Source organism: Zeugodacus cucurbitae, chromosome 2, assembly GCF_028554725.1.
Source record: "Zeugodacus cucurbitae isolate PBARC_wt_2022May chromosome 2, idZeuCucr1.2, whole genome shotgun sequence".
Lineage (NCBI taxonomy): Eukaryota > Metazoa > Arthropoda > Insecta > Diptera > Tephritidae > Zeugodacus > Zeugodacus cucurbitae.
The window spans coordinates 64957211-64977288 of record NC_071667.1 but is presented as its reverse complement, the minus strand read 5'-3'; the positions used below and the strand labels follow the sequence as shown (position 1 = coordinate 64977288).

General features: G+C 32.2%; 3 protein-coding genes across 13 annotated transcripts in view; 2 read left to right on the top strand and 1 right to left on the bottom strand.

The window, feature by feature from the left end:
• Positions 1-5165, top strand: part of LOC105218112 (uncharacterized) — a 207388-nt gene extending 202223 nt beyond the window's left edge. For 4 of the 5 annotated variants that reach the window (XM_054225258.1, XM_054225261.1, XM_029043971.2 and 1 more), the window contains one exon: positions 4171-5165. In XM_054225258.1, coding sequence (XP_054081233.1) covers positions 4171-4298 — 128 coding nt within the window. In that variant the 3' untranslated portion in view covers positions 4299-5165. Of the gene's footprint in view, positions 1-65; positions 879-4170 lie in introns of those variants that run through there. The other variant, XM_054225259.1, reaches the window with a different exon arrangement.
• Positions 1-20078, bottom strand: part of LOC105218430 (tRNA:m(4)X modification enzyme TRM13 homolog) — a 793174-nt gene that overhangs the window by 98923 nt on the left and 674173 nt on the right. The window lies entirely within an intron of this gene.
• On the top strand, positions 17718-19817 carry LOC105218421 (proline-rich protein HaeIII subfamily 1). Of its 5 annotated transcripts, XM_054225280.1 has the most exons (7): positions 17718-17878; positions 17953-18011; positions 18072-18982; positions 19163-19225; positions 19326-19361; positions 19441-19503; positions 19558-19817. In XM_054225280.1, exons 1-7 carry the CDS (start codon positions 17858-17860, stop codon positions 19767-19769), a joined length of 1365 nt encoding a protein of 454 aa, XP_054081255.1. In that variant the 5' UTR covers positions 17718-17857; the 3' UTR covers positions 19770-19817. The 5 variants fall into 5 exon arrangements, with proteins under 5 accessions (XP_054081255.1, XP_054081256.1, XP_054081252.1 ...); XM_054225281.1 differs by lacking the exon at positions 19326-19361; XM_054225277.1 differs by having other exon boundaries at positions 18072-19225.

Below are 20078 nucleotides of genomic sequence, written 5' to 3'. Positions count from 1 at the left end.
TTATTTTATTTATTATTTACTTTTATCATATTTTTGCTGCATTTTCTGTTTTTCTTTACTTTTAGGCAACCCAAATAGCCAAACCAATTTGAAATAGAGTGTTGTGCGAAAGCGTTTGCGCATTTTAAATAATTGTTTGAGTGTGTGTGTACCCGAAGTTAAAAAACAAAACAAAAGAAAAAAACAAAAACAATAATAATAATTTGCTAAAAAAGCTAGTTTTATAATTTTCGTTTACAAATATTTATTTTATAAAGCGAAAAATCGCATTTTGTTGTGCATTTATTTACATGAAAACCAATTTGTGCCTTGATTTATTTTTATTTAAAAACTTAAGTTACCTTTGACTTGTTTTGTTTGATGACTAAGTCGTCTAAATACATTATGTACATACAGCAAATATACATACATTAGTGTACACATACATAGCAACAACCATAAACTCATACTCATACATACATACAAATAAATATAAGCGCCCCGAAAAAAAAAAATAGATCGAGATAATACTATATAAATCTGACCCGACCATATCACATATAAATCTTATATGCGCACACATACATATATATATAGTTTACATATAAACATACATATGTACATATATATATATAAATTGAAATGAGAGGAATGAGTGAAAATACAGCATAATAATTGCAAGTGCAGCCCGCAAAAAACAGAGAGAGAGTACTATGACACAAAAATGCCGCTGAGAGATAAACGCATGAATATCTCGCAGAATCGTTTGCCTCAGATACTAAAACAAATGCAACAACAAAAACTAAAACAAAAAACAATGTAATTAACTTACAATACTAAAGCAAGCCAATTAAACATATTCAAACAACTACAAATTTATGTACAACAACAACAACAAACAATTTTGATACGTACCAAAAAAACAACAACAACTACAGTAAATTGTACCACATTTACCACAACAACAACAACAACCAGTACAACAACAAGTACAACCACAGTGACATCAAAACGCACCCAAAAAAGGTTTGTATAAATGTTTGCTCATTTACCACTACTATTCGCTATGCGCTACTCGCTACTACTTAAGTACTAAATACTTTAACTACTACTACGTTTGTCATTGTTATTGATTTGAAATTTGCAGCGTTTGTTTTTTGAAATGATTGTTTGCTCGAATTTATATTTTTCTAATATATTTGTTGTTTTTGTAGGCAATTATGAAAAACTAAAAGGCTTTTATTATTTAATAATATATACTCATATTATATTTAACAGTTATAGTACGAGTACTTATAGTAGTAAATATTTTTTATATAAATTTGAAACATTTTTTAAGTTTAAGAATTTTTTTGGAAAACTCAAAATTTATTGCAAACTCACTCATTTAGCACTCAGCTAGCACTTGTGTTTGTCACCAAGCCAACGAAAAAGTAGGAACAAAAGCAATAGCACTCGAGTTATGCCAGCATGTAGCGCACCAGTGTAACAAACACCACTAGTTAAGAACACCACGTTGCTAACTGCTTTGAAGTAATGATAGATGAAAAATTGTTGAATAGAAGTTGATATCTGGTTTTAAAGTAGAATACCGTTAATATATAATAAATGAGGGCCAAATTTTCTCTTTGAGCGATAAAACGCCTAAAACTGTGCAATATTTTTGTTTTTGCAACTGTAAAACGGGAGACTACCGTTTTAATTAATTATAGAATATTTTTAAATATATTGAATAGTTGCCAAGTTTTTGAAATGCTGCTTTCAATTAAACAAATAAAATTCAATTAACCTTAGAATAATTATATGAGTATACCCGAAAAATAGATAACCAGCGATAATATTTTTGAGAAGTGGCTGCTCTTACAAATTCATAAAATAAACGAGTTATAAAAAAAGTAGCTTTTGGAGATTAGGGGTAGTTAGAGACTCGAAAAAATTCGAATTTTCAGTAATTTTGTATTGCTATTAAATCGTCCCCTCAATATAAGAATAGCGTATAATTTTTTTTGGGTTTTGAGAAAATCGAGTTTAAAGTTTTTGTCAAATCATATGTTGAAGGAAATTTTTGAACATGAAATTATACACCATTTTTTCCAATGACATTTTGACCCACTTTGTGGAAGTAGAATTTGACGAAATTTTGACCAGACATAGAATCAATGATGGAGATTCTAAATATGCAATAAAAAATAATGGCGTATGAGCACATACGCTATTGTTATATTGAGGGAACGAAATCATGTTATTTTTCAAAAGTAATAATATGGCATTATTACACAATGTTATAGTTGTTTGTGTTGACCCAGTCCTTGGAGATTCATCTAAAATCAATCGGATACGAAAAATTAGTTTTATAAATAAATAATTCTGGGTCGGATCGAAGCTTTTTTTTCAAAAATTAACAATGGCGACATCAGGAATTTTTTTTGTACATTTTTGGAAAAATTGGTCTTAAAAAATTGAAATTTGTGAAAAAAATACTTCTACAGGCCTGAGTTTATTATGTGCTATATAAATTTTATTAAAATCTACTGAGCGGTTTCGAGTTACAGTCGACACCAGTTCAAAAAACAATGTTTTGAGAAAAACTCATTTAAAGTTTCACACCAGCGTTTTAGAGTGCCCGAGTGCTCTTTGCTATTTGTCGAATAACTCGAAAAGTAATTATCGGATCTTCTTCAAAGTTCAGAGAATTTTTTTAAGATATTATATTAAACAAAAAAATGATTTTTTGTAAATCCTGACTGCCAACCCCTTAAATGAAAGGCTTTAGCAAAAATTACGTAGGTTCAGAAATATTTTCAATATAATTGAAAATGAAAATCGTAATAATAAAAAATAAAAATATATTATTTGTCTCAAAAGTTGATGTGATTGAAATCAGTAATTACAACACACCTAGGAAAGCTTCAAGTATCTTTCTCTTCTCGTGCCGCAATGTAAGCTAAATTTTTTTGTTATTGGACCGTATCGCCCTGAATAAGAAAATAGCACAAGAAATTTTAATCCGAAATTTTTGCCAAAAGAAATTTATATTTTTTCCACAAACTGTATCACATTTAAGGCAGTAGTCTGCTTTAAAAGCCGAAAAAAGCGTTTTTTAGCAATTTTTTTTTGAAAGGGAAGGAAATTATTGCGGTAAACGGAATTTTAAGACGATAGTGTACTATATTTAAGGTTTAAAAAACAATATTTATTAATAAAATATATTGAAATTTTTTCAAAGTATTTTTCTGGAGCGCCTGGAGTCTGCACTTGTAAATCGGTGCCGGTGATGGACGTCGTGCGATGCATCTAAAACCGTCGAACCAATTTTTTTTTTTTAATTTTTATGAGTTTCTTTTCTTTAGGAACTAAAAAAATACCGAAGAAGTTATAAAATTACAAAGTTTTTCTAAGTTTGAAAAAAAATTCACTTTTTTAGGAAAAAAATTGACTTTAAGTTGCAAAACAAGTAGTTTAAATAATACTTTTGTCCAACTATAATAAAATATGATTTAATACTGAAGCTAGATCACTTTGGTTTTTTTCGATCGGACATGTATTCTTTTTTGCTATCGCCGGCACCGTTTTCTAAAACTTGTGAAGATGAAAACTCTAGAAAACGCGCTTTAAAGGTCTGCCTGAGCATTCGCACCTGCTCGACGCTCGGCCAATAAAACTGCTCTAGCTTCGAAAATATGTCGAATTGACATCTGGAATTTTAAAGACATATTCTTGGATAGTTTTGAAAGAGATTTAAAACAAAACAAAAAAATCGATTTTTTGAAGCCTGTAAAGCACGAATTGAGCTGAGTTTTCTTAAAATATTAATAGCAATTTTGTAATGAGATATGGGTATTGAATAGTCAAATTACAAGTATAGAATGAAAAAAAAATAGAAATTTTAAATTTTTAAGAAAATAAAAGTTTTTTCCTCAAATAACAGAAAATTAAATTACAAATTTTGAAAGATAAAAAACTTAAATACTTTATAAGCAAACCTTTTATAACCAAATATAAAATTTTTATCATATTTATTAAGTACTAAAAATCAAAAAAAAATATTTTTCAAAAATGGTAACTCCGTATTTACTCGTAAGTATGGACAGCTGCCACTTCTACCTATACAACTCAAGGACATAATTTTGCAAATTGTTTTAAAAATTAAACTAATTAATTTCCCTTCTGCTGATTTTCATTTGCCAACAGAAAAAGCCATGGCCAAAGTGAATAACGACGAAGACGACCAGTCGCCAACGGGCAATGACGAGCGAAGTTCCGAATCACCAAGCGAACCACTGCCGATTTATCAACAACGCGATAATTACTTTAGTTGAATTACAGAAGCACAAACAAACAACAACAACACCAACAATAATAACATTAAAAACTAATAAAAACTTGGAATGTATCTAATAGAGCAGCAGTTACACTGGCGAGCAGTAAATGCGCAGCGAAGTGGATAAGAGCACAATACACCAACACATACATACACAAGAATACTAACTAGTTTAATGAAAATAGAAATATTTTAACTAAAAAGCATAAATAGTCACTGAATGAGAGCACCAACTAACATTAATTATGATGTACACCAAACTACAACAAAAGCAACAAAAACGCTAAAATAATTACAATTAATGTCGAAGAAAACAATAAGCTAAATAAACTCGAATACAAAACCGTTGCATTTATCTTAAATAAACAAACAAGTAAAAAAATTAAATAGAATAAATACAACAACAATTTTATGTGACAACAAAAAGTTAGAGAAATGTTGAAAGTTTATGATGAGGCTGAGGCAAGTTGCAAATTGAAAAGTGGCCAAGTCAATATTGGTAGTTAATTAAGCAAGTTATTTGAACTTAGCTGGTATATAGAAAAAAAAACAACAACAAAAACAATATATGTGTATAGGAGAAAAAATAACGTTTAAAGTTGTTGTTGTCATTTGTTGTGTGTGTGTTAAAACTGACTAACTTAAAAATTACAAATTTTAAGCATAATCAATATGAATGTAAAACAGCCGCAAAACTTTGAAAACTATTACCAAATAACTAAATCATTTTTGCTTAGCTGCAAAACTTAAACGACTGAATTGTAAAGCAAATTTAAAAGACTATAAGAAAGAACAATTAACTAAAAAACAAATATCAACTAAATATTACAGCGCGACGAAACTAACTAAAAAGGGTGGATGAAAATACAAAAACTACAAGCGACACTAACTGACTAACGGCAAATAGTGCTATAAATTGAACGGTAAACTTACGCACATTCTGAGCGAGACAGCGCGCGGTGCTTGAATGTAAGCGTGGAATTAAGCTGTGGAAGAGGTTACTAAGAGTGCATAAATTTGTTGTTTTTTCCTAAGAAAAAAATTATTATTTTTTTTTTGCTTTCAAAGCAAATCTTGTTGCAATTTGTTCAATTAATGAAAATGGAATTAGAACAGGAATTATTAACGAATTAGGCCACATATCAAAATTAAAACGAAAAATAACTCTAAATAATTAGATGAATTTATGCTATATATGTATATGTATATAAAAAATGAAATATGACTGTAGTAGAGATTGATAGTTGAAAAATGCAAGCAAAATTAAATTGAAAAAAACTAAAAATAAATTACGATATACATACATATGTGTAATGTGTTTGTTGTACTGCAAGCAAGTGTTATACTGTTACATAGGCAGTGTTGCAGCGCGCAACAACAACATTGTTGAAGTCCTTGTTGAAATGCATAAAAAAATTGCTAGATTTAGAAACACTAAAAATTAAAATAAATTATTAAAAATTATATGAACTATATATAACTATACATTACAAAAACAAACAAACAAAAATAAATAAAATACAAAAACAACTGAAATATTTTAATTTACAAACAACTGCTGAATATACTTGTAATTATATGAAACTGTGTGCAATTAAGAGCAAAAGCAAATGCATTTATTCAATTCTTCAATTATTCAACATCCACATCATTTTGTCAACCATTTGCGCCTGCGGGTAGGCAATAAAAAATTAGCCTTAACGCAATTGAACAAACTTGTTTATTTATTAATAATATTAGTTGTTGTTGCTGCATTTATTATACAGTTATAATCAACAGCTAGAACAATTAACTAACGCATTTCTCACAGTACAGGGTCATACGAAATGGATAATAATTTTAAAGGAAGAGAAGGATAGTTAGATTTCAAAGTTTTTTTCATTCGATCTAACTAATAAAAAAATAATATTTAAAAATATATTGCGAGACAGCTTAAACTACAAACGCTCTAAATCTCTAAGCTACCTAATACTGCTCTATAATTGTCAAACATTTCTTAAATTACAATATTTTTTAATATTTTTTTTTTTTCAAAAAATTTTAAGAGGTATTCGATTATAAAATTCTAGTAATGCTCTCTATACATAAAAATATAAAATTTAAAACGTTATAAAACCAACGTCACAATTACTTGATTGCATGAAAATCCGGCATTGAGTTTGAATTAAAATTAATTATTTCAAAAATCGATTAAAGCAAATAAGGCAGCAAATTGTATATAAAAATGTGTATGTATTTAATTTACATAATAACAATTAGCAGCAAGCACATAAATACAAGGAAAATCGACAATTTTAGGTCAATTAGCATACAACAAATATGAGCAGCAAAGAGTAAATGAAATTGAAACGAAAAACAAAATAAGGTCATTTTAAATAAAGACAGGCAATTAGAAAAGTAAATAATATCAAAAATAGCATACATGAAGATATCGATTAAAGAGTAAATTTAACTACACAGGAAAGAAGAAAAACATTTTTTTGAAAAATTATTTATGAAATTAATTTAAAAATATTGCTAATTATATATAATTTAGAATATTTTGCGGTAATTTTTTTAGAATAAACTTAAAAAAATAATTTCAAATTAATTTTTAATTTTAAAAAATATATTTAAAAAAATTATGTATATTTTAAAAAATATTTTCAAAATTTGTTTTCTTAAATTTATAAATGGTTAACCAAAATGTATGAACTTGGTGAATGGCAACTTCACTTCCGTTGTTCGAAGCTCTTCAGCGGAGTTTCTATTTATATAGAATTTACTCTAAATCATATGTAAAGTTGTACATATGTAATAAATAGTTCTTTTTTCAATATATAATCTATATCAATATGTATATTGAATACATTTTAATATTATAAAAATTCTGTTTCAAACAACGATTTTGAATATTGACTTATTAGTGGATTTAGCATATACACATATATAAGGGAAATAATTTTTTTTTAATAAAAAAAAAAATAATAAAAATATAATACCTTAAAAATATATAATTTAGTTAATTTTGTATTTAATTTTCATATAAAAATACATTTACAAACGTTTGTTCAAATTAGTGTATATTCTGTTATATGTTCATATGTACAAATGTCAATTGCGAATTATTTTATTATTATTACTGTTTTCTTTTTAATTATTTTATATAAAAATTTAATATTTAATTTTTAGTTTAAAAAATGCAAAAAAAATATATAAATATGTGTTAAATTGCAATTAAATAATATTTTAAAAATATAAATTTAATTTTTATTTCATAAAAGTTGGAAGATTTCATTATTTTAGGTTAATAGTTAATACAATTACATACTTGTTATGCATATTATACATACATACATGAATATATGAATTTCTCCATACTAGCTAATTTAATATGGAAAAATAATTTAGCGGTGCTGCTAATTTAAAGGTATAATAAATATTTTCTTTTTTATGAATTTAAATAATCATTCAAAATCATTTTTTAAGCTTAAGCGAATAACAAATTAAATAAATAAATATTCTACAAATGAAATAAAAATAAAAATGTAAAAACAGCAATAAAAATATAATAAAAAAAAATAAAAAATTAAAAATTGAATCAAACTAGTTATCGAAAGTACCCATACGTTTGAAAATTAAATAAATTTAGCAGAACTTATTTAATTTTTTAATTGAAATTTAGCGTCAAAATTAAAAAATAAAAAATTGTATTTAATTTTTTTTTTTCTAAAACATATTAAATTATGCTAAGACATTTTAAATTGTTTCAAGCAAGAATACAAAATTTGAGTTTTTTAATTAAATTGTAATAATTGAGTTTATGATAATATAGATTGTTTCAATTAATCATAAAATTCTATTAAATTTAAAATTTAAGTTAATTAAATTTTAATATTTGTTTAATTGTTTTAAGTTTTTTAAATTTAGTTTTTAATTAATATATTTATATATAGTCACAGGCATATTCGTTAAAATATACAAAACATAATTAAGCATATAATCCAAGAGCATTATATATTTTTTTGTATATATAATTTTAAATATATATATATATATCTGAGAAAAAAATCGTTAAACTATAATTGTTGAAAGTTAAACTTGCAGAATTTGCAAAACGAAAAAAAAATAATAAATAAAAGCAGTCAATGGAAGCGTGTTAATCAAAACGTAAAGCGATAAGCAGAGAGTAAAAATACAGGAAAAAACTAGCTGAGCGTATGCTGTATCATATAATGTCATAATTGTAATATCAAATAATCACTGAAATATCATAAAAATGTTATACACACACATACAAACGTACATATAATGCCCACACACGCATGCAAAATACTTAGAATTATACATAGAATATATACATATATATATATAAATAAATAAATAAAAATAAATAAACTACATATACATAAATACATATATAATATGCAAACATGCGACATATACATATAAAATAACATGCAATTACAACTACAAATACATAAATTAAATTAAATCATAAATTAGCTATTTAAAAGAGCTCAGAAAACCAACACAATCGATATACTATATCATACAAATACATACATACATATACATATATAATGAATATGAAACGACAAAATGATTATTGTAAATTGAAATTAAAAATGTTATCAATAAAAATGATAGTTGGAATTTAAATGAAACAGCCATTTTGTTTTATTTCATATTTCGAATGAGAAATTGCGGGGCAGTGAAGTGGGTATGTAGCTTGAAACTTTAAAGGTTTCCAAATTTTTCAGGAGTTTTGGATACAGTCAACCCAAGAAATTGATAGCTCGAAACAACTGAAAAATTTCAAAGTTGTATTTTTATGGAAGCTCACTTCTCACTCCAAAGTAGAGGATAAAATAACCGAGTAAATTTGAAATTAAATTCAAACAAAGGAAATGCACACCATGGATCATTTCATTATAAATATGAACTCTTATGGATTTGGATTTGAAGGATCTTAAGGAAATGAATACAGTTGAACTTCCATAACTCGAATTTCTCCATAACTCAAACTCTTCAATTGGCAATAGATCTCAAATTTCATATAGATTACCTTCCGTAACTCAGAAGTCTGTAAAACTCGAAGTTTTTTGTGGACTATGGTGATTCGAGTTAGGGAAGTTCAACTGTATTCGTTTCCTTAAGATCCTTCAAATCCAAATCAAATTTCTACTTAGATACCAATTTACAGTTGTGTTCAAAATAATAATACTGCTTGTGTTAGAGTCCTATCACTGAAATTGGAAAAGAGGCATTTTTTTGGAGGCACAGGTTCACGACAGTATGTGCATCGTCCACCGAAGACTGAATACCACCCTAGACACACTACGATAACGGTAAAACATGGAGAGTCAAAAATATTAATTTGGGCTTATATTTTATTTTTATGGTGCTGGGCCTATATATCGTATCTACGCTGTCATGGATTAATATATTTACGTGGATATTTTGAATAGCACAATGTTACCTAATACTGAAAACGAAATGCCTCTGAAATGGGTTTTCCAGCTGGATAATAACCCGAAAAATACAGCTAGCCAAGGAGTGGTTCGCATCAAAGGGATTAAGGTCATGCCTTGGCCTGCGCAATGGTCCGACCTCAATTCTATAGATAACCTATGGGGTGATATTCAGAAAAGCAATAATCGCGAACTTTGGGTAATAGTGAAGAATTCTTGGCAAGAAATACCAAAAATCCGTTATGAAGGTCTAGTCAACTCTATGCCGCGTCCCGGTAAGGCAGTTTTATATAATACTAGGAGTCCGCTCCGGGTTCGCACGGGTTTATACAAATGTTTCAAAAGTTATAAGTTTTTACACACTTATACACACTCTCCCATACATATGTATGTACTTTACCGTTTCTTACGTGGGTTCATTTTAATAAAGTTAAATGAGGAAAATTCGAACATTAAAACGACTTTCTCTCTGAATATGAAGGCGTTGGGAATGCTCAGAGTTCGACGCCCTAGTGCGAGCTTGTATATTTCTAATATTTTGTTCTTTAAGTCACTGCACACGCTCCGTACTCGACTCTCAAGCGCGTACTTGGAATGTTTTGGTTTTCAGCAAGCAGTTGCGAACGCTCGTTACTGGACTCTCTGGCACGCGATTGCGATGCGAAGAGAAGAAAAGGCGTGACTTGCAAGATGATTTTCAGTTTCAAATTAAGATTCTCCATCACGGAGTCTTTTTGATACCCACACCTGGGAACTATTTCCAGAAAGTTGAGATTCTAGCAATAAATATAGCCTATGTTACTCGGGGTGAATGTAGTTTTCCAATGGTGAGAGAATTTTTGAAATCGGCACAGTAGTTTGTGTTGAGTTTATTTATTATTCCTGTTTATATTATAATAGTAGTAGGATAATAGGTCCTTTTTGACCAAGTACTAAACCCCATTTCTTTGTATCTATAATTTATAAAATTAGCATATGTTTCAGATACTTTTTTAAACCAGACAGGAAATACAACTTTTTTTGAACAACGAATTTTCGAGCTATTTTCAGTTTTATTATCGTTATTGAAAAATTTTGCGGTTTAATATACGCATATAATGTTTTCATATATGTAACATTAGTGTTTCTGTTATGATAGTACTCAATTTCAATACAAAAAAAAAATTAATAAACTTTTATAAGAAATTCAAATATTGACTTCTTAGCACTATTATAATTTTGAACACATGTAATATATTGCTCTACACTGGTCGATTAAATCGTTTTATATCGATCTTGGACATTTGTGTCAATATTAACCCAACAAAATATTTGTAGGAATCTGTTTGCATCCCAAACTTATTCTCAACTGAAAATGTCACTTTTTGAGACGAATTCTCGACATTTGCGGGAAATTTTGCTTTTCTTTTTTAATTCCAAGAAAAGTGCGGCTGAGGATCATCGAATGCTTTCGCATACGTACGGTGAGGCTGTCCTAAATGAAAGAACATATCGCGAATGGTTTCAACGTTTAAAGAATGGTGATTATGAAGTCGAAGACCGGCATGGTAGTGGAAGGTAGAACAGTTTTGAAGATGCTGAATTGGAAGCATTACTCGACTGAAACCATCACAGGAGATCGATACCGAACGCAATTGATGCGTTTGAGCCGAGCACTAAAAGAAAAACGGCCACAGTACGAGGAAAGATACGATAGAGTCATTCCACAGCATGACAATGCTCGGCCTCACGTCGCAAAGGTGGCCAAAAAATTTTTGAAGACGCTGAAATGGGAGATCTTAACCCACCCGTATTCTCCAGACGTTGCTCCATCTGACTAACACTTGTTTCGATCGATGGCACACGGTCTAGCTAATGAGCTCTTCAGTTCTTATTCAGTACTGGGATCGACTCGAATGAGGAGGAGTTCTTTCGTCACGGAATACACATGCTGCCAGAAAGATGGTCTAAGTAGTAGCCAGCGACGGTCAATATTTTGAATAACATTTTTGTAACCGTTTTTATACAAAAAAAGCCTTAAATTTACAAAAAATAACGGCAGAAGCAAAGTTGTAGACCTAAACTCAAATATAGGGTCAGATATGCACAAATCCACATTCATAAAAAATATATATAAAAAAGTAAATTCGTCTCGACATTTAATTAAAATTACACAGTAAGTTTCACCAACAGTCATTAGGTGTATTCCATTCTTGTGCAACATGTTGCGGAGATACATACATGTATATAAACATTTGAATTTTGTTTATGAGTAAAATATTATGCAAGAATTGCTTTAGTTGATTGATCAAACTATTCTGTATTTATTCAAAATCGCATTTGTATGTGTCACTGACAACAACAACAATACGTTGGAAACGCCCATAAAACAGGCGGAAGCGCAGCACACAAAGCGAGTGATAAGCTTACAGCGAAGATGCATCGTAAATGTCAGCTAAAGTACTTTCCAAGTAATTGCTTTTATTATGCAAATCGTAACAGAATGCATTTGCAGGCAGACATCAATCACATGAGCACATACATACTTAATGATGACATTTACATGCAGTTTCATGTGTGTGTGTTTGTGTGGGAGTGTTAGTGTTCAATTCAAGATCAATGTTACTCATAGCCGATGCGATGAAATGCCAAGTAGCTGTAGTAACAACTGACAGCGAAGCCCAGCTTGGCTTTGTTCAGCGTGCGTGCGTGCGTGCATGCCTGCGACAACAACAAAAACAACAAAGGTAGCAACTGTAAAGGCACAACAATCTTAGTCGGAGTGCCAAGAAGCGAATGCGTTTGTCATTCAAAACAGTTGTCTGTGATTCATGCGCCGCAGATTGGCAGCCAGAGACAAAGAGCCACCAGACAAGGCCGTAAATGACAAGTGAGATGAGTAGTCACATATACATACATACATACATAAATATAAACAAACACATGTATGAAAGCGTTGAAGCACCCTGTGCAAAGGAGAAATTGCTGGAAATGCAAGCGATATGAATACAACAAAAACCATACAAGCAACTGAAAATTTTTGTTTACAAATGTGTGTGCGTGTGTGTGTCTGTGGGTGCGTAATTATCGTAGAAGTGCAGAAAAAGAAACCGTTGCGTGCAAAAATTGAATTGTCACTTGTTATAAAGGGTGATTTTTTAAGAGCTTGATAACTTTTTAAAAAAAAAACGCATAAAATTTGCAAAATCTCATCGGTTCTTTATTTGAAACGTTAGATTGGTTCATGACATTTACTTTTTGAAGATAATTTCATTTAAATGTTGACCGCGGCTGCGTCTTAGGTGGTCCATTCGGAAAGTCCAATTTTGGGCAACTTTTTCGAGCATTTCGGCCGGAATAGCCCGAATTTCTTCGGAAATGTTGTCTTCCAAAGCTGGAATAGTTGCTGGCTTATTTCTGTAGACTTTAGACTTGACGTAGCCCCACAAAAAATAGTCTAAAGGCGTTAAATCGCATGATCTTGGTGGCCAACTTACGGGTCCATTTCTTGAGATGAATTGTTCTCCGAAGTTTTCCCTCAAAATGGCCATAGAATCGCGAGCTGTGTGGCATGTAGCGCCATCTTGTTGAAACCACATGTCAACCAAGTTCAGTTCTTCCATTTTTGGCAACAAAAAGTTTGTTAGCATCGAACGATAGCGATCGCCATTCACCGTAACGTTGCGTCCAACAGCATCTTTGAAAAAATACGGTCCAATGATTCCACCAGCGTACAAACCACACCAAACAGTGCATTTTTCGGGATGCATGGGCAGTTCTTGAACGGCTTCTGGTTGCTCTTCACCCCAAATGCGGCAATTTTGCTTATTTACGTAGCCATTCAACCAGAAATGAGCCTCATCGCTGAACAAAATTTGTCGATAAAAAAGCGGATTTCACATTTCGAACCGAACACTGATTTTGGTAATAAAATTCAATGATTTGCAAGCGTTGCTCGTTAGTAAGTCTATTCATGATGAAATGTCAAAGCATACTGAGCATCTTTCTCTTTGACACCATGTCTGAAATCCCACGTGATCTGTCAAATACTAATGCATGAAAATCCTAACCTCAAAAAAATCACCCGTTATGATAGACGTCACCTGCTGAGGCGTTGCGGTTTCGCGCAGCGCACAAAGGAAGTCTTTTGTAGCCACACAGCTAATTGTTTTTGCTGTTGTTTTTTTGTTTGTTTGTATTTCTAAACTAAAATTAGGTGAATTTCAGCTTTCTTCTAAACTTGCCGCCTGTGCAATCAGCACGAGCGCACACACACTTAATTGGATTATTTACATAATCTCACCTAATATAGACGCGTGTGTTGCTTGTTGTTATTGTTGCTGTTGTTGTAACGCTTTCAAAATGTGACGCAGCTGATAGTTAATTAGCTTTTCGTTGGCAGGCGCTAACCATAATGTGCCAGAAATTGACATTTTATGAGCGCCGAAAGTAGGTGAACTGATTAAATTTATAACGGCACAGTTAGAATTGAACCGATTTTTTTGCTTCCTTTATTTTGCATATGGTGGTCAAAGTTTTGATAAATAAATTCAGAGCGAAATAAAAAGTTGTTTATGTTACGATGCCAAAAATAATAAAAATAAAAATGCAAAATAAAAAATAATAAGAAAAGAAAAAAAGAAAAGAATTAAAAATAAAAAAATCATATTTTTAATTTCACTTTTTTTTGCCAGTAATTTCGTTGACGATTTGTATAATAAGGGAATTAGTAAGCAAATATTGGAAAGGGAAAATGTTAATTTTATAATTATTTAAGGTGAATGTTTGTAATATTGTTATGATAACTGCTGGTATTAATTATTTTTTTGTTGTCAATTTAAGGTGAAAAACGAGATAGAACGCATACAAATGGACGATACGGATAGAAGCGACAATTGAATTTACGTAACCGGAACGAACCCGGATTTTTTTCTGATTAGAGACTATCGATACTATATCATAAATTTAATTAGGACAATTTTGTTATATGGATACTCTTCTGTACTTGAGAATTTGCAGAATTTGTAATAAGATGCCATTCAGCGACTAGTCGAATAGAAGCTTTCAATGAATTGAAAATTTAGTAATTTTGCTCTGTAAATAAATTTCATTGTAGGTCTACAACTTTGCTTCCGCCGTTTTCCAATAGATGTCTCTAGGGTCAAGCACTGGTCGATTAAAACGATTAAAACGTTTTATATCGATCTTAGACATTTGTGTCAACATTAACCCAACAAAATATTTGTAGGAATCTGTTTGCATCCCAAACTTTTACTCAACTGAAAATGTCACTTTTTGAGCCGAATTCTCGACATTTGCGGGAAATTTTGCTTCTTTTTTAATTCAAAGAAAAGTGCGGTTGAGGCTCATCGAATGCTTTCGGATACGTACGGTGAGGCTGTCCTAAGTGAAAGAACATATCGCGAATGGTTTCAACGCTTTAAGAATGGTGATTATGAAGTCGTAGACCGGTCGAAGATTTTCAAAGATGCTGAATTGCAAGCATTACTCGACTGAAAGGAAGGAGATCGATACCGAAAGCAATTGATGCGTTTGAGCCGAGCACTAAAAGAAAAACGGCCACAGTACGAGGAAAGACACGATAAAGTCATTCTCCAGCATGACAATGCTCGGCCTCTCGTCGCAAAGGTGGTCAAAAAATATTTGGAGACGCTGAAATGGGAGATCTTACCCCACCCGTCGTATTCTCCAGACGTTGCTCCATCTGACTACTACTTGTTCCGATCGATGGCACACGGTCTAACTAACGAGCACTTCAGTAGCTAGCGACGGCCAATATTTTGAATAACATTTTTGTAACCGTTTTTATACAACAAAGCCTTAAATTTACAAAAAAAACGGCAGAAGCAAAGTTGTAGCCCTAATAAATTATTGCAGCGCCTGCCCAATGAAAGGCAATAGCAAAACGAAAGGTGTTAGGTGGGTTTCAGAGGCTAAAACCAAGAGTATTTTTACAATTTATTTTTTCAATATACACAATCATATATTTTACTTAAGCAATTCAGCGTATTAAAGACACATGATATTTTGATAAATTTTTAAATTTTGTGAAATTTTTATTTACAATTTCCGAAAACTCAGCCATTGACACCTCATCTCCCATAGTGTGTCCAAAAAAAATCTTGCGGTGAACATCATAACTCATGATTTCCACATCTAAAAACAATAAACCAAAACTTGTTCGATAGTATATGGATAAATCTAGTTAATGAACGAAGGAAAAAAGAAAAAATTGAAATTGGAATGTTTTAAAGAATTTTAACCAAAAAACTCACTTTTTTGGTCACATTGTCGGCATATATTGGATAAAAAAAATAGTTGTAATAAACATAAAAAAATCCTTCGCTCATTAACTAGATAATGTAATTCCTAAGGTGTGGGCAAAATTTGTAAAAAATCGTTTCATAACTTACACACTAAGATATTGTGTCCACCGATTTGAAAAATTGAGTTTTGAGATAAACGCGTTTAAAGCTTTACATTCATACAGACGTGGCCTGATGGGCGGTATTTCCAAAAGGTATATCTCATAGAATATTACTCGGATTGATTTGATATTTTTGGATAATATTTTAAACATATTGCACTATTTAAGAAGAAAAAACAAAATTTTTCCGAATTTTGAAAATTTAAAAGCCACCTAACCCCTTAAGGTACAAAGTTTTGTATTCACAAAACAATAAAGACATAACAGTATCATTCTCATTTAGATCGATAATTTGTGGTCAATCTTAATGAGAACGCTGCGGAAATACCAAACAACCTAAATAAACTTAGTTAAATTTTGAGAGAGTCGGCAAACGGAGACGGAAACAGAATTTGGAGAAATTTGTGGAAAATATATCACTTCATCTTAAAAGTATTCCATGTTACAGATTATAAATTAAGTTTTTAAAAAATACATAAGCTCTATACTGCATCGATTGAGATTCCTTCACGTCCAACTAAGAATTAGTTCATCACTAGCATTATTCGGCATTAATAGATTACTTTTTTTAAATTACAGAGCGAATGGGTAAAAATAAATATTGTTACAAAATTGAAAATCTTTCATTAAATTTCTTATTTTAAGTTAATATAAAACTCAATTTATTAAAAAAAAAAATGAAATTTGTTTTTATTATATAATCCAGAATAAAATGCAGAGCTCTTAATCAAGCGCTAGTCAATAGTAGATGTTGTTGCTCAATTAATTTCATACTACACACACACATTTAAAACAATTTAAATTTCAATTTTAAAAGCAACTCATCTAGACACTGTAACGTCATGAAACAGCCAAACAAAAAAAGCAAACAATGACGCGAAAAAGTCAACAAAACAATCAAAACCACTTATTGGCTATTTAACATATGATTCGATTGTTGTTCAAATACACGCACATATATATATACGTATATACATACCTACATATATACAAATATAGACAGCAAATAATGGTTGTTGCCGAAGTCTGTTGCTTAAAGGAAATAGTTGATGTCTTGTATTTTGGCAACTAAACATATGTTAATAATTACTTATATGAAATAAGTAAATAACAGCCGATGAGTCGCATTTTCCATATGCTAAACTAAACAAACAATAAACAGAAAAAAGTAAAATAAACGTAATGATTAGTGCGCTAAATGAGGGGAAATACAGACACTCGTACGTACACACATGACAAACTGGTAATCAGCGAGTGTCGAAAATTCAAAAAGTCAAACTCAAAACTCGAATTTCTATACAGAAGCACGCAAGTTCACCGCCAATTTCCAGTTTATTTCCAAGTGGCTCACTAAAATTCAAATAAACACACGTGTGTAATCACAACAGCACACACACACGCACGCACACACGCTTAATTTCGCATTACTGGACGGCGATTTAAGCTGATAATTGCTTACTAAGGTTTAATATTACTGATTTAGGCAAAAAATAAAAACAAAAAAATCGAAAATGAACTGTTGACGGTGACAGCGTTGAGATGCATTGCTCTCGCGGCGCGGCGCGTCTCGTTTAGTTGATGATCAGTGGCGCTTAAGTGAAGACGTGTGAAATAGCCCGACGACGTTTTTCAGACAACAGTGAAATCAAGTGTAAATAAAAGCAAGCAGCACGTACGATGAGTTGGCGCTTAGGCTGTGTAAGTGCCGTTTCGAAACAAAAGACTTAAGCGACGAACTCGATTCTAATTTATTGAATTTTTCTTATTCAAAGCTCGTGTTAGCCGTTCTGGCTGTGTGGCAGACGCATGGAAAGCCACTGATTGAAGATGCGTACGTTCTTGTTGTTGTTGTTATTGTAATATTTACGTGTTTTTAACAATGTTTTTGCAGCACTTTTTCAGATGTTGACCTTGTCGCTGAAGACTCTCACACCAACGCTGTCTATGTAGCGGCGCCGGCACGCATCAAACGCACGCCACAATTTTTCGGTAGTAATTGTGGTTTCAACGGTTGTGGTGGCCGAAACATTTTCGGCACAAATAACAATCCCGCATTTAACAACTACGCTTACACGCCTTTCAATAATAATGCTGTAGTAGTGTCTCATCAACATCAACCATCCACCGGCACCGTTGTGCGCCATCAACATCAAAGTAATGCTCCACCACCGCCAGTGGTTCAACCACAACAACAATATCGCCCACCGCAAGCGCCCGGTGTTGTAGTGTCTCATCAACATCAACCATCCACCGGCACCGTTGTGCGCCATCAACATCAAAGTAATGCTCCACCACCGCCAGTGGTTCAACCACAACAACAATATCGCCCACCGCAAGCGCCCGGTGTTGTAGTGTCTCATCAACATCAACCATCCACCGGCACCGTTGTGCGCCATCAACATCAAAGTAATGCTCCACCACCGCCAGTGGTTCAACCACAACAACAATATCGCCCACCGCAAGCGCCCGGTGTTGTAGTGTCTCATCAACATCAACGCAATGGTCCACCACCACCTGTGGTTCAACCACAACAACCATACGGCCCACCGCAAGCGCCCGGTGTTGTAGTGTCTCATCAACATCAACGCAATGGTCCACCACCACCTGTGGTTCAACCACAACAACCATATCGCCCACCGCAAGCGCCCGGTGTTGTAGTGTCTCATCAACATCAACGCAATGGTCCACCACCACCTGTGGTTCAACCACAACAACCATATCGCCCTCCGCAAGCGCCCGGTGTTGTAGTGTCTCATCAACATGAACGGAATGGTCCACCACCACCATCACCCCCCTTAACAGGTGCTTATAACGTGCAACCATATGATTCGTACATAGAACAAAGCTCTCATGAACACCATCACTACCACCACCAACATCATCATCATTCCCATCATGATTACGAATATGATTCGATGCCACCACAACCATCGGCTCAATCAACCGCGCAAGATTATTATGATTCAAATGATTATTCGTCAGGTTTTCACAACCATCCGCCACCGGGATTCAACGGAGGCAATCCGTTTGATTCACCTTATGGAGGTATGGCGCGCAAGAGATTTTTCTAGTATTCACTGAGTTATAAAACTAGCATTTTAAAGTAATTATTGAGTAATAAATATATTTTGTTTTTCACCGCCAGCGCCGCCTGGCTATTATAGAAACCCGCCACATTATGGTAATTTTACTCTAGCAACATGTTGCTCGGTGTATAATGTTGTTTTTTAATTCACATTCATTCCGTTTCCTGTTTACAGGACCACCTGGACATGGCCACCACCATGACCATTATGATCACCACGGTCATGGTCACCATGAAGGTGATTTCATAAAAAAAACAAATAATCACTAACTATATTTTGATATATTCACAGGACCACCAGGCTACAACAATGGACCTCCAGCACGACCCCAACCGACGCAACCACCGCCGAGCGAACCCGCACCGACACAACCGACAATTGCTCCAGTTCCAGTCACTACACCTGCACCGGTACTCGTGACAGTGGCACCAACTATTCCGACTACAACAACCACAACAACACCGGAACCATTCTACGACATTGATATTAGATTTGGCAATTAATTAGTCGTTTTTTTTATTGTTTTAATGAATGGAAATTATATTAAAAATCATCCAATAATTTTGAAAATCAAATTTGGCTAAACAACTACCTTACTACTGTATCAATTGAAGGTCAGTTCCAAAAATAGGAGAGAAATCTTCTATGATTTACAAATAATATATGTATAGGACGTTTTCTAGTATAATTAATTAATTAATATATTAATGTTTGGATTTGCTTTCATACAAGAAAATACATCACTTGATATTCGGCTGCAATCAACCAACTTTGCCAGTTCCAAGGTATCCAGATTGTTACATATCTGGGGT

Excerpts from the sequence above, each read along its gene's own strand:
- LOC105218421 (XM_054225277.1), top strand. The coding sequence starts at position 17,858 with ATGAGTTGGCGCTTAGGCTGT. Across the intron at positions 18,012-18,071 it reads AAGCCACTGATTGAAGATGC|CACTTTTTCAGATGTTGACC; the intron begins GTACGTTCTTGT and ends ATGTTTTTGCAG. Across the intron at positions 19,504-19,557 it reads CGGTCATGGTCACCATGAAG|GACCACCAGGCTACAACAAT; the intron begins GTGATTTCATAA and ends ATATATTCACAG.